The 14,234-nt window shown below is 43.8% G+C and overlaps 6 protein-coding genes across 6 annotated transcripts; 2 read left to right on the plus strand and 4 right to left on the minus strand.

Moving 5' to 3' along the window:
* Positions 1–432: 432 nt before the first annotated feature.
* Positions 433–1,418, plus strand: O0I10_011841 (uncharacterized protein; the record flags this gene model as incomplete). Its single annotated transcript, XM_058491803.1, has 4 exons — positions 433–555; positions 625–718; positions 779–988; positions 1,057–1,418. 4 exons carry the CDS (start codon positions 433–435, stop codon positions 1,416–1,418), a joined length of 789 nt encoding a protein of 262 aa, XP_058337431.1.
* Positions 1,419–1,665: 247 nt separating this feature from the next.
* O0I10_011842 (uncharacterized protein) lies at positions 1,666–3,354 on the minus strand (the record flags this gene model as incomplete). Its single annotated transcript, XM_058491804.1, has 2 exons — positions 1,666–2,924; positions 2,994–3,354. The coding sequence occupies 2 exons, from the start codon at positions 3,352–3,354 to the stop codon at positions 1,666–1,668; spliced, it is 1,620 nt and encodes a 539-aa protein (XP_058337432.1).
* A 1,294-nt stretch (positions 3,355–4,648) lies between these two features.
* Positions 4,649–5,879, minus strand: O0I10_011843 (uncharacterized protein; the record flags this gene model as incomplete). The annotated part of the gene is made up of 7 exons (XM_058491805.1): positions 4,649–4,816; positions 4,880–4,945; positions 5,005–5,033; positions 5,110–5,155; positions 5,239–5,551; positions 5,612–5,671; positions 5,731–5,879. 7 exons carry the CDS (start codon positions 5,877–5,879, stop codon positions 4,649–4,651), a joined length of 831 nt encoding a protein of 276 aa, XP_058337433.1.
* A 343-nt stretch (positions 5,880–6,222) lies between these two features.
* O0I10_011844 (uncharacterized protein) lies at positions 6,223–7,538 on the minus strand (the record flags this gene model as incomplete). Its single annotated transcript, XM_058491806.1, has 5 exons — positions 6,223–6,392; positions 6,451–6,495; positions 6,568–6,938; positions 6,997–7,148; positions 7,221–7,538. 5 exons carry the CDS (start codon positions 7,536–7,538, stop codon positions 6,223–6,225), a joined length of 1,056 nt encoding a protein of 351 aa, XP_058337434.1.
* A 1,428-nt stretch (positions 7,539–8,966) lies between these two features.
* O0I10_011845 (uncharacterized protein) lies at positions 8,967–10,605 on the plus strand (the record flags this gene model as incomplete). Its single annotated transcript, XM_058491807.1, has 4 exons — positions 8,967–9,306; positions 9,443–9,827; positions 9,891–10,219; positions 10,289–10,605. 4 exons carry the CDS (start codon positions 8,967–8,969, stop codon positions 10,603–10,605), a joined length of 1,371 nt encoding a protein of 456 aa, XP_058337435.1.
* Positions 10,606–10,955: 350 nt separating this feature from the next.
* O0I10_011846 (uncharacterized protein) lies at positions 10,956–14,193 on the minus strand (the record flags this gene model as incomplete). The annotated part of the gene is made up of 8 exons (XM_058491808.1): positions 10,956–11,494; positions 11,556–12,335; positions 12,409–12,569; positions 12,646–12,901; positions 12,981–13,145; positions 13,218–13,247; positions 13,324–13,493; positions 13,586–14,193. The coding sequence occupies 8 exons, from the start codon at positions 14,191–14,193 to the stop codon at positions 10,956–10,958; spliced, it is 2,709 nt and encodes a 902-aa protein (XP_058337436.1).
* Positions 14,194–14,234: the final 41 nt, after the last annotated feature.

Genomic DNA, 14,234 nt, shown 5'->3' on the forward strand with positions numbered 1-14,234 from the left:
TATTTCCCTTTCTTGGATGCTTCCTAAATTCAATTCCTTGTCCCACACATAACCTTTGTGTGTTGTGTATCCCCATCCTACTTTGACTGGCATCCTGCCACATGTACTAATCGATGAATTGACATCTTCGGCTTGTTCTACGTAAATAGGTAAGACATGCTTACATTCATCTATGCACATGTCTCCTTGGCCATATCATCATACTTTCTTTTTCCTCCCCTGTTGCAACCCCATCCATTTGTAATGATATCTCTTTATTTGCATAGTAAGAATAAACTACATCCAATACCCAACATTATGGTAATAGAGTGTGTCGTGTTGTTCGGGATACGGTGGATGAATGGGCCGATACCGACACCCAAGATTGGGCGGAATGGGTACGTCGTCACCCAGCATTTTGTTGTCCTTTTATCTCAGTTTACCTTACCACCCATGTTGAGAACTACCTTGCGTGCCGCCCTTAGCGCATCACGTAGACCCGCTTTGCGTCCTACCATTGCACGACGATGTATGTCGACGAGTGAAGATAAAATGCGTGGCCGTGCTACTACCGGTGTATGTGTACATTATGGCTTGAATGGGACACGATCGAGATCGGAGGGTCTAATGGTCTTTATTACATAGCCCTTTACTTGGAAGGCAGCTGCAGTCTTTGTTGGTACAGGAGCAGGTTTATTGTTGTATTTCAGATCTGAAAAGGAGCGTGTACAAAAAGAACGTATGTGTATATGGGTATTCTCATGCGTGAATGACAACTCAAAAACAAAGGATTGATTAGGTGAGGAAAAGGCACGTGAAACTGTCAAGGCCTATGGCAAACCCAAGATTGGAGGTCCCTTTAATTTGGTGAATGCCGAGACGGGTCAACGATTCGATAGCACAACTGATCTCGCTGGACGATTTTACATGGTCTATTTCGGATTCACGCATTGTCCCGATATCTGCCCAGATGAATTGGATAAGATGTCCGAAGTGGTTGATCAAACGAGTAAGTTATACATGCTCCATTCTTTTCTTTTCCTCGTCAACTTTTAATACTCACCTATCTATGTATAGAGGCTGACTTGGGAAATAATGCATTGATCCCTGTTTTCATCACATGTGATCCCCGTCGTGATACTCCCGAAGTTGTCAAGGAATATGTCAAAGATTTCCACCCCGACATGATTGGCTTAACGGGTGATCAAGATGAAATCCGCAAGGTTGCAAAGTCCTTCCGTGTCTATGTGTCATCGCCACCCAACGTAGCTGAAGGCGAGGATTATTTGGTGGATCATTCAATCTTCTTCTACCTCATGGACCCTGAAGGCAAATTCGTCGATTGTTATGCCAAGGATACCACTGCTGAGGAGGTGACAGCTAGCTTCAAAAAGTACTATAAGGAATATCTAGATCAGGGTGGTAAAATCAAACAATAGACTTTATTATCAAGGAGAGAGAGCCAAAGGGAAAGAATGAGAGAGAGAGTGAGAGTGAGAGAAAACACACAGAATGCATATACCTTTGTAAAAGAAGGGGTTGGGTAAAAAGAAAAGATGGGGGGATAAAAGAGAAAGAGAGAGAGGTATGTTAGGGAGCAAGGGAAGAAGAAAAGAATGGGTTGTGGTGTAGAGAAAGAGTAACCAGACTTCTTTTTTGGAATCGTGATAGTTGATGTTGCTGCTGCTATGAGTTATAATACGATTCGATGGAATTGGGTGAAGGCGGAAAATAGACCAAGGAGGGTCGATGATTGAAAATGGCTGAAGATGCCCTTGTCCGATTCTCCTTTTCATGATGAATCGCTGGTGATGACAGATAATGTTGATCATGTTGCTGATGAGTCTCCTTGAAGTCGCCTTCATTGTCCCCGACAATCATTGACTGTGCTCGAAGAAACTGATTCCATGGACGACGATGTAATGTACCTGCCACAACAGCGTCATAGTATGCCTTGTCACGTACAATATCCATGGATGGCCTAGGTGTTGTATTATCCATCCTATGAGTACCTTCCAATGCATCCATTGCTTCTTGCCTTGAATTATCAGTGGATATTCTCGATGTTGGGAATGGGATAGAGGGTCGACGTTGTTGTTGTTGTTGTTGTTGTTGTTGATGGTGATGATGATACTCCTGGCTTCGCTTCTCCTTGTTGGCCATGGTAGGTAAAATCTCGGATGGTAATTGGAACTCGTTCAACAATTCATCATAGTCATCGTCATCATCATCGTCGTCGTCTTCGTCATCATCGTATTCCTTTTCATTGTGTTTTTCAGGGTATGCAGCTCCACTCGTTGTAGCAGAAGCATCATTGTCGTTGACTGAAATGGTCAATTTCTCGATATCAGGTATAACAGTGCTGACACGCTGTCGCCTTTCCTTTAGTGACAATCTCTTTTCAGGAAGCTTTGGAGAAGGAGGTGCTTCAATCGATGATAATCGTAGCTTATGTCGTTGTTGTTGATGATCAGGAGATATACTACTTGCTGTTGTAGCACTACTACTACCGCTGCTGCTGTTGCTGCTGCTGCTGCTGCTAGTACTAGTGCTATTGCTACTGCTTGTATCATGTTTGCTGTGTTCGGATGTGTTGCAAGCACTTGAATAGCCATCTTCTTGATCATGTTGCTTTTTCATACAATCGCTGCTGCTATTGTTGGATGCAATGCTGGAGGAATAATGTTGTTCCACGTCAAGTGAAAGGCGTAATGCAAGCGAGCGACCAATGGTATTTGCTTTCCTTCGAGGTTTGGGTATTGGGATTGAAGAATCAGAAGGCCAAGGTGGTGGTGTATCATCCACTGTCAAGCTGCGTGAACGTTCTTTCATTGCATGTCGAGGTGGAGGTGATAGGGCTGACAATGGCGTGGCTGGTGAAGGGAACTGCTGATTTTGGTGATGTAGCAACGGCGGCGTTTGATCCTTCCATGGAAACCCTGTTACTATGTGTAGTAAAAGGAGATGCGAGGGATGAGTAACATGTCTTTTCTAGATGTTATCATGGATCATACCTAATGAAGAATCTGGGTCATGACGTTCCACCAATTGTGACATGGGCCGTGCGGGTGATTGACGTGATGATGGTGTGGTTGCTGTGGAACATGATCGATCCGACTGTGGTACAGCACTGCTGTGGCGGCGTATCATACTTTCAGGCAACGATGGCAACTCCAGCTTGTGCTTTGACTTTTTTAGCTTGGCTACGAAACCAAAGCACGCTGTCCAACGCATAAACCGTTTCTGTGTCAATTCTCGAGTGTCTTTGTGTGGTAAACAACTGTCATTGTGAGTCGTTCGTAATAGCTGTATAGAGCTCCCTCGTCGACGCCGGCACGTCGTTGATGGCGAATCAGGAGAACAATCAGTTGACATGCGAAGAATGCGACACACACTACTGCTCTGCAATGGCTGTGGTTTATTGAGTGAATGAGTCGTTGATAGTAGTAGTGGTAGTGGTGGTGAAGAAGAAAAAGAAAGAAAATCAAAGGGAGGGGAAAGAGAGAGGTTCGTGCAATATAAGTCTAAGGAGGCTTTCAAATGGCAAGTTTGGCGATTGTCGTCTATATCCACCCACTCGGGCAGCTAATACTTCATTGCCCCCCTTCTTCCTTTTTCCCCTTCCAAGAACGACACCTTTTAACCACACCTTCACTTACATTCATTCACTCACACACACACACACACACGCAGAAAATACACGTCCATGTATCATCACCCAATTACTTTATCGTTTCCCCCCCTCTCTCCCCACCTTATCCTCGCTCCTTACACAAGCTGCTCCCCTTGTGAAAATATCATGACATATTAATGCTTACGAAAAATGTGTGCATGCAGTTCACTGCCGGTGTGAGAAGGGGGTGATGCATCAATCGAGTGCAGCAGCAGCAGCCCATTTCTGCATGGGATACTTTTCTCTCAAATATAAACACTCATACGCAAAATGACATGTTTCAAAGTAATCATTTCGCTTTAAGCTGCATTTACATCTATATCGAAAGTCTTTCCAATTAGCAAACAGGCCTGTTTATGCAGTCAACTCCCATAGTTTGTAAGCTAAATGCACGTCCCCCACCAGCCTTTCACTATTATCATGCACGTTTATGTTCGTACTACATCGGCCTGATTATCGGGATATTTCTCGTGCGCTATGAACCATCATATAGGTTCGACATATCTGATCGACATCCACATTTAGTAGCACCTCGATCATCCCATCCCTATTTGGCGCCCAATGCAATGTAATTTTTGGGTTAGTGCAAGTCATCATCCTCAAGAAGGAGAAATAAAGAGCCATCATCATTGGGAGTTCAAGCAACAATGAATCCAAGCTTGGAACTCGATGTGTGATGGCACGGTTGCTACCATTGTCTGCCTCCATTTTACTCCTAGAATGTACTACCATTCCATCTTCTCACACTTTATACACCTTTGTTCCTCGCATTGAACGTACCCCTTTGGTAGAAGATTTACGCTTCAACCTTCCAACTTTGTTTCTTGGATAGTAATCAAGCAGTGTTATCCTCTGATCAAGCTTACACAAGAAAAGGAGGCATCAAGCTCATACAAATTTCTGTGATAGGATCAAGAATCGATTGCTTTATAGGTGGAATATTAGCTGTTGGCCTTTATCACTTTGTTTCAATAACGAATGGCTAGCTACGATGTATCACAATTTGCTATGGGTTGGCTTCAGCACTGAAGTAGGGTAACCAGGGGGATATGAGGTAAGCCATTCACCACCATCCACAGTCAACGTCACTCCTGTAATATAGCTTGCGCCTTGTGAAAAGAGAAACACTGTCGATTGTGCAATGTCTTCAATCTCACCGGTACGCTGTCATGATCACGTGCATGTTGGCATATGTTGTTGTCAATTCACGTTTGTGATCGCTCTTACCTGTACTGGAATCGACTCATGAGTCATATTCTCACCCACGACCCGCTTAATACCCTCAGTTGCAGCCTAATAGATATCATGTTAGTAATCCAAGTATGTGTTGCATCATCCATGAATACACTTACGATTGGACCCGGAGCAATACCATTTACACCTACGTACGCAGTAGTGGTCATAGCAACATGTAGATTAGTACACTGTCACCATGACAACATGCTTCCTATACATACGAATGCCATAAGGACCTAGCTCAACAGCCCAATGCTTAGTCAATGCCTATGATCAATAACAGGATGGTTAATAATCATCATGATCCATTCGTCTTGATTCACAATCCCTCTTCTTCTCCTAGGACCTACATCAATAGCCGCCTTGGCTGCACCAGCATGTTGAACAAAGGGCATTCCTTTATAATGTAACGTTGCACTGACGTTGATGATGGCGCCTTTGGAAGCCTTAAGATGTTCGAGGGTGGCCTTTGTGAGGTTGAAGGTGCCCAAAAGATCGATCTCGATGACGGTACGAAATGCGTTGTATGAAAGGTTTTCAAAGGGTGCCAAAAAGTTGCCTGCAGCTCCATTGATCAAATAATCGATGCGTCCAAACTTTTCGATGGCTTTGGCTACAGCTTGTTCCACTTGTTCAGGTTTACGTACATCAGCAGCAACAGGGCTAGTGTCATTATTAGTTACTACTACATTGCATTGTTGACCACCCGCTTGTATCACTTACAATACATCACCACCCGTGGCTTCACGCATTTCCTTTGCAGCCTGTTCTAGCTTTGATAACCTGTTCAAATGCATAATGAGAAAACAACAACTTGGCATGCATGCCATTCCGAGACTTACGTTCTACTGACAATGACAGCTTTGGCGCCATGTCGCACCATGGCCTCGGTCATGCCACGGCAAATGCCACTTCCTCCTCCAGAACAGAGAACTACCCGGCCGGCAAAGATATCCTTTTGGAAAACGTCGGTGGTTGATACGGCTGCCATGGAAAGAAAGAGGGGGGGAAGAGAGCGAGATCAAAAAGCGACCTTTTCTGAAACGGCGAATGGAAAGCACTTATGCCCGACATTTGAGTAACATGCATCACTTCCACGTGAAAGTGCTGACTGAGACTTTAATGCTAACGGTAAAACAACCGGATATTGTTATACATCACCCTTCATTTCAATAAACGTAAACACTATTACCCTATATGTTCTATTACGCTGTCGAGTTTTTTGTTACGTAAGCAGCGTGATTAAGCTATTCAATGAAAGGTCGAAAGTTTACGAGCGAGCAAGCTGGTTGTTACTTTACAATAGATAAAGACTTTAATGCATTCACGGTGATCTACTCAATGATCCTCAAATCTCGTTTCCGGTCCTTAGCGTAGGTATCCTTGTACTTGTTATATATTTCTTGAAGCCCCAAAATGTATGCATCTTGCACAGCTTGAAGTTGTTCCTCTGTAGGTTCCTTTTGGCCATCCTCCAATTTTGGGACATCAATAGGCTTGCCAACTAATCATGTATGATGTCAATTACTTGTTCACCCAGGCACACACGATATGGGACTTACCAACGGTGACAATTGGATGTCTAAAGGGAACAAGGCCCATGTCATCTACAATGCCGTATTGCTTTGTAATGAGAACAAAGAACTCACGTAGAAGAATGAAGCAAATAAAAGTCTTACAATTAAACACGCCACGTGCATGGAACAATGGAAGCGTGTATCCTAGCATGGCTTGCATCTTCTTTTGAATTTTCCATACTGTGGATCCCTTTGAGTTATCCATTTGTTCAAACAACTCATTTTCTCCAAAAGAAAAAACAGGCACCAAAGATGCATTTTGCTTGATAGCAAGGCGAATGAATCCTAAGCGGCGTTTGAGCGTCAAATCTGCTGTGCCTGGACGTGCGTATAACGACTCGGCAGCTCCTCCAATGACAATGACGATAGAGCGGCCAGGGCCTGATGATAGGATTTTCTCGCATGAAGATCGCGATACCGAAGCCATGCCCATGGCCATGATTAAATCACGATACAAAGGTAATCGGAAATTGCTGGGATATGACAATGTGAGATAGGTGGATAAAAGTAAATCATATCACGTGTATGTACCTGGTCAACGTGAGTAGTGATGGAATGATCCCAGGGAACTGGGCCGAGAAACCAGTGGCTTCTGTAGCAAAACTTGCAACAGCACCCAATGAAATAATACCATGAGGGTGGTATCCGAATACGTAATTCTTCTTTGGATCCAAATCTTGCTCCTATGTCATCATGGCAAGTATGAGCCTCTTGAAACCTATTACTTACACGATGTAGATTTTGCATGTATGTACCTTGACTAGCTTGGCAGGAAAGTAATTGGCAAAGTACTTCCATGTAGGAAAGCGCCGTACCCATTCGACTCGACGCCCACCCTTTTCAGGAGCCTTGTCAAAATACACAAAGGTAAGGTAGGCAATAAGGAAAGGCCAGAGCCAAGGAAATGTCCATAAGTATCCAAAAACAAGTAAGCATATCCAAAGTGCAAAGAACCATGTGCAAAGGGCCATCATTTGCAATCGACGTTCCAAAGGAATGTTAAGAGGCGCCCATCGTATCTTTGATTTGGGGGTAGTAGTGGTAGTGGTATTGGTTGTGGTTGTATTTTCCATTGCGGTTGAAGAAGAAAGAATGTGACAAGAGAGCAGCAAACAACACATCCAGCCATAATAAAATTGCGCTCAGACCTCGTTCGTACAACCCAGCTAATTTTCACATGATAATATGTGCCACATGGCAGCATGTCTCAAAGTTTCTCTCGCCACTAGATGTTGGCCACAGTGTCAATAACCATACTAGGATAATGCTTATAGAAAATTGTAAGCATCATATGCCTTGATATATATAATCCATAATTGCATTTCTTTCATTGACAACAACCGAGAACAATCGCCGACTCTTCTATTGCTAGTACTGGTTCAAGAACCTTCAAAGTCAAATAGCGCATGGCATTACAAGAAATCCAATGAACCATAACAAGGAAGTCGATACAGCAATGTTAAAGCAAGAGGTGGTATATGGGCCTTTACGATAATACCAAGATTGCTGCGTTATACTATTGCCTGCCATGGGAATGGTTGTACCTGGCACGTTTGGGTCATGAGAGACCAGGGTGCAAAAGCGGTGTAGAGTAGTAGTAAGGACCACGAGATCCTCTAAATTGACGACATTAAAGAATAAGCCTCATTCTCGTAACATGATGCATATTCCAAATCAGTGAGATGATTATTCTTTTCAATGTAAGCAGTACCCTGATGACCTTTTCATCGATTAAGATGGGCCATGGGCCATCATTATGTTCCGCAGACACCGTATGCTTAATATGGAATAGGAAAAAACTCGGATCGGATGGTTGCAAAAAGAGTATTATATACAACGCAGTATTTTTACTGTAACCATCGATATTTGTGGATCCCCACGATTAAGGAGCTTTTATAGGTACTAACAAAGGGGGTCTCACGGCATAAGCAAAAGCGCCAAGTATCGGAATCGGTGATGATGATGCGTGCGTGTGTGTGTATGAGAAGAAGAAAAGAGAAATTTTTGGCTGTTGAAGGAACGGCGTGTTTTCTTTTTCCCTTCTCTCTCTCCCACAAGCGTTCTTCTCATCTACAACTTGCTTCCCAAGCTCTCTTTTTAAATATTCTTTCTTCATCTATCCACTGCTGAAGTACATCTCTGAACAGTACACTTCAGCAAGTTTCTTTACTCTTTTTCACTTATCGTTTTACGCATTTCGCGGGCTGTACCTAATCAGACCCGTCGTCGCCCATCACGACTTCAGAAACCAGACTTGTTTTCAGCTTATACAACCGGCGAGGCTTTCCTCCTTGGCTTGCCTGAGATTTGGCTGTTATTTGATTGAGGGAATTATCGCACACATCTACTATCGTTGCTACGGCTCAAGGTCTCTCCTCATCCTCCTCATCCGCACTTGGTGACACTAGCTTCTCTCTCTTTTCCCCCCGTGAACAAGAGACAACCGATACAAGAGACTCAAGAGAGAATATACAGACACAACACACATCTTTTTATTTATCATGCACACCGAATTGGAGACCATGGTCTATAGCAAAGCATCCTCTGCAGCTTCTACAACCACTGCTACCACTGCTGCTGCTACCGCCACGACAACCAATGCTGCGGCTTCCATTGCCATTTCTTCCCTTCCCAAGTCAACTAGCACCACCATGTCCGAACAAGAGGTGACTATCCACAACTTGAGCATTGAGCAGGTCATCAAGGATAAGCTCGCATTGATGGTACAAGAAAAGATGGATCCGGATCAAGGCAGCGCGTTCTTTGTTGGTGATTTGGGCGAGGTGTATCGTCAGCATTTACGTTGGAAGGCCCATCTTCCTAGGATTGAACCTTTCTTTGGTGAGCAACTTGTATACGATTTGTTGTTGGCTGCCGCTATTATTGTGTGCAGGAGTTTGTTAGGGATAACGGGGAACCATTAACTGACACACGTGATACGTTCTCTCTCTTTCTCTTCTTTCTCCCTGCTACTTAGCCGTCAAGTCCAATCCTGATCCTATGGTGGTGAGATTGCTTGCAAGCCTGGGTCTTGGTTTTGATTGTGCCAGCAAGTCAGAAATCCAGCAAGTCTTGAATGGGGGTGTGGATCCATCTCGTATCATCTACGCCAATCCATGTAAGCAAGCCTCGTTTATTCGTTACGCTTCACAACAATCGGTGGCAAAGATGACGTTTGATAATGCCGAGGAACTCTACAAGATCAAAAAGTTGTATCCCAAAGCCGAGCTTGTATTGCGCATTCTTACCGATGATAGCAAGTCATTGTGTCAACTTGGATTGAAGTTCGGCGCGCCTATGCAGACAGTGGAGCCATTACTCAAAACAGCCAAAGAATTGGGATTGAATGTCATTGGTGTAAGGTAAGTAATACCGCAATGCGTCATTTTTGAGAAAGGAAATTTGCTCAATCCCCTTAATTTTAGTTTCCATGTCGGCAGTGGATGTTTGGATGAACACGCCTTTGAAGATGCTGTGGTGCGTGCACGTGAAGCTTTCGATATTGGACACGCTCTGGGATTTGAGTTTTCCTTGTTGGATGTTGGTGGTGGATTCCCTGGTGCCGATGTTCAAGATGGTATCACCTTTGAAAAAGTGGCTGCAGTGTTGGGACCAGCTGTCGATGCCTTATTTCCTCCCAATGTACGTGTGATTGCCGAACCAGGTCGCTACTTTGTCGCTTCAGCATTCACCATCTGCACTGGAGTCATTGGAAGAAGAACCGTGGAGGCTGATAATGCCAACAAGTATATGTGTAAGTGATCCCATCTTCTTGTACTCTTTTTTTTTCCTACTTGGCTCACACACAAGTACCGGCATATAGATTACGTCAATGATGGCATGTACGGCTCTTTCAATTGCATTCTCTTTGATCATCAACAAGTCTATCCAAAGATTCTTTCCCGTGATGGTCAATTCTACTATGGAGATACAACCGATGACAACAACCAATTCGAATGCAGCGTTTGGGGACCCACCTGCGACTCGATCGATTGTCTCGCCAAAGAAACACGTCTACCTTTGTTGGATGTTGGTGATTGGCTCTATTGGGAAAACATGGGCGCTTACACAATTTGTGCCGCCTCGCAATTCAATGGATTTAGAAAATCGGAGGTCCTGTATGTTAATACCTTCCATTAGCTTTTGAGCATTTGCTTTATCGTAATACAATTATTGGCTACGTATTCCATTCGTCATTTGACGTATGTTGACATTGGACATTCAATGCAGAGGCAATAAACAATAAAATGAGCATTCATGTCAAGTCGACTATCATGCTACAAGTTCAAGTGTATGTATAAAAAGAGCTCCGGGATATAATAAAGATATTGGGTCACGGTAAAGGTTCTATTTTGTCAAAAAATACATTTCAATGGGGTGGGAGGGGAGAAAAGGAAGGGGAAGGGAGAGTAGTACTACAAATTACATGAATGATGTGGGAGGCTGTTATGTGCGTAAAAGTCAAAGGATATGTACTAAAAGGTAAAATATCAATGGTTGTCATGGGGAGTGGTGTTGCCATTGTTACGAAGTTGGTGTGTCGACGACTCCTGATCATCATCAAGCGTGGTGCTACTTTCACCGGCTGGTGTTGTGTTTCTGAATAAATGTGAAAAACCAGTGGCGTCGACTGGTTGCTGATCTTCCTCATGTTGACGATGATGATCCAAGGTGAGCTGTGGTTTTTCAGGAGAAATAGGGCTACTACCCGCCACCAAACGATCGTTTGCCCCATGAACATTTGCCAGGTCACGTTTAGTGGCATAATCCAGGGACCTGAAGATCTCATCATCCACATAATACGACTTGAAAAGTAACTCTAGCACCTGCATACGTTCTTCGACACGAGCAACACGTTCGCCATTTGATTCGGTTGGCAATTCACCTGGGCGATTGTTGTTGTACAGCATACTGAATCGGCGATGTACAGGATGAATAAATGGGATACCCGATGATTCTGTTGTTCTAAAGCTGGTGCTTAAACCTCGCAAAAGGGATCGTTTCATGTCACCAAATGACCATCGTTGCACTATAAGCAAGAAATCATTGATCAATACAACATTTGGCAATAGCGTGAACAAGTAACTTACCAATGCCCCATGGTGATCGAGGTCTGTACCCGAAAAGCCAAACTTGTACTGTCAACAAAAGACCAAAGATGCCACCAACAAAACCAAGAGCATTCATTAACGTATACACCTTGACTTCGCGATCTATGAGGTTTGCGAATGTCTCGGGATAAACAACAAAAAGACCAATGTCCTGGTGCGTTTGCATGTAGTTGGGGTTTTGTGCTTCTTGTCGAAAGTTGGTCTCGATCTCCATTGACGAATTCGTGATAGGTGAAAAGCCAACGTAGTTCCATCCATAATCTTGGAGATAACGATGATCGATCAAATCATAGCTCATGATGCTATATGAAAGTGGGAGCAAAGAGTATACATTGGTTGCTTGCATGTCATTGCGTTCATTGTTCAACCAATTTGAGACTTCCTCTTCGGATAGCAACACATCAACTGTGTCATTGATGCCATACACTCGTACGTTAGGATCCATCGATTTGGGATACGCTGAAACATGGACACGAGCATACGATGCAACGCTTTGATCACCAAACATTGTGAATAATAAACGTGCGCCATCATTGTTGCCAGAGGTTGATGTAAGCTTGAAATCAGGTGGGGTACGGAAAAGAAAGCACGTGATCGGACCAAGTGAATTAGCAAAGACAGGTGTGAAAATAGCTGGATCCAATGGCTGTATATAGCTTGCACAGGGTGTGCCAGTTTCCGTTTGGCAATTAAGACCAATCTTACGCATGTCGAAGGGTGATTCATATTCTGGGAAGCCATCAAAACAAAAGCGTAAATCTATAAATAAAGCAAAACGTCATGCGTGAGCATCATGCATTGGCAACAAGAAAAGAAGAGATGACATTATTACCTGGTACATCGACCTGTGCAGCGGGTTCAATGATACGCTGGGTGACATGTGGGCTTGAGATAGCTTGTCGGATGATGAACACAAGACACAATACAAAAAGGAACAAAAGGAAGACTTGGCAGATGATCCTTGTCGTTTCAGCCCAAAGTGGTTCACCCGTTCTATTTTGTTTTGTAATCTCACATGAGCATCATTCCTGCAGCTAATTCTAGAACAATGATTATTATGCAAGCTTACCTTGGACGCCAAATGTCATGATGAATACGCATCACCAACCATCTCACATAACGTTGGAATTTCCATAGCAACACGATGAGAATGATCACCACAACAACTAAGCCAATGGTAACACCAGCAATAGCCCCGGGTGACCAAGCCGAACTTGAATCCGAATCGTCGGCTGTGTAACTCTGAAGCCAACTTGAAAAGCCTTCCGTGATACCATCCAGAGCGAGCACATTGATATCGTTGTACCAGGTATTGAGCGATGCTCCTTTTTTGTACATGAAGTGGATAAAAATATAAAACTTTAGTAATGTTGCTGCAACGCATGATCAAACAACATTTGTTACCAAAAGCAACCGTCAAATGAGCACCATCTAATATAGCAGCAGAGGCATGCGATCGACGCGATGGAGGGATTCCCTGGTTTGAAGGCGTTGTCCAGGTAAAATCGGTATTCAAGACTGCAACGCCATTGATGTACGCCCTCCCTCTCATGGGGCCACTATTGTCGCCTATAATCCATATTACGTTTAATCAATCCACAAACACGCACCCCTTTTCATTTTAAGGAATATAATACATACCACCAAATACGATGATTCGATCATTGGCATCTTAGGAGAGAGAAAACGTAGCTCGATTAGATACACAGGGCTTAGACCTTGGAGACTTTTTTGTGTAACATCTTACCAACGACGGCATTGTGGTTAGATCGTGTGGATGGGACGGCTCCAGAAGTTGTAGCAATGCTCCATGTCCTGGATTGAGTATTGAAAACGTACAATTGATCCATTGGCGCCAAATCGCTCGTCAAATCCGAGTTGATACGTACACCACCTGTCACTACTAGAGCATTGTTGCTATAAATGTGTGTGTGTGTATGTGTAAGAATGGGTGTTGTATTTATAGTGTCCCACCAGCCCACGGGATCCCTATGTGCCTATACACTTGCCTTAACAAAGAAATCGAATGGCCAGTATGAGCGACATCTGTTGGGGGTAGCTGTGTGAATGACATGGTGGTTGTATCAAGAATCCACAAGTCATTGTTGATGGTTGTCGTATTAACACCGCCACTATAAATATAGATATGGTTGTTTTGTTGATCAGCTGCCACTGCAAAATCTCTGCGATTGTTGGGAACAATGGTGCCATTGATTTCATTATTGGATGCTGCAGGAACCCATGTCTGATTGGCGAAAAAGTAGGTGTACACCTGCATAGGCACCATCAAGTTATTGGTAGCATTGGTGATGCCTCCAAGCACCACCATGGCATCCATGCTTTCCATGTATACTGCACGCGCATAAGAGGTGGGTGGTGGTGGATTGTTTTGTGGTAGTACTCTCCATTCGAATCCTGTACTAGTCGCCTCGAGCTCATAAAGGTCGTTGGTATACGGTGCTGTCGCGTTCTCGCCACCAAAAAGGATCATGGAGTGGTTGCGTTGCGCTGTGGCTATAGCACTCTTGAAAGGCAATGTTTGTTCCATATTGGGAGTCGAAAAGTAGGCATGGACATAGCCCACAAATGTGAGCAACAAAAGCCAGAGCCTGATCATAGCTTGGATGTTGTACGAGTTCGAGAAAAAAGTGAACGAGA

This window comes from Lichtheimia ornata (genome assembly GCF_029851405.1).
Source record: "Lichtheimia ornata isolate CBS 291.66 chromosome Unknown scaffold00102, whole genome shotgun sequence".
Taxonomy (NCBI): domain Eukaryota; kingdom Fungi; phylum Mucoromycota; class Mucoromycetes; order Mucorales; family Lichtheimiaceae; genus Lichtheimia; species Lichtheimia ornata.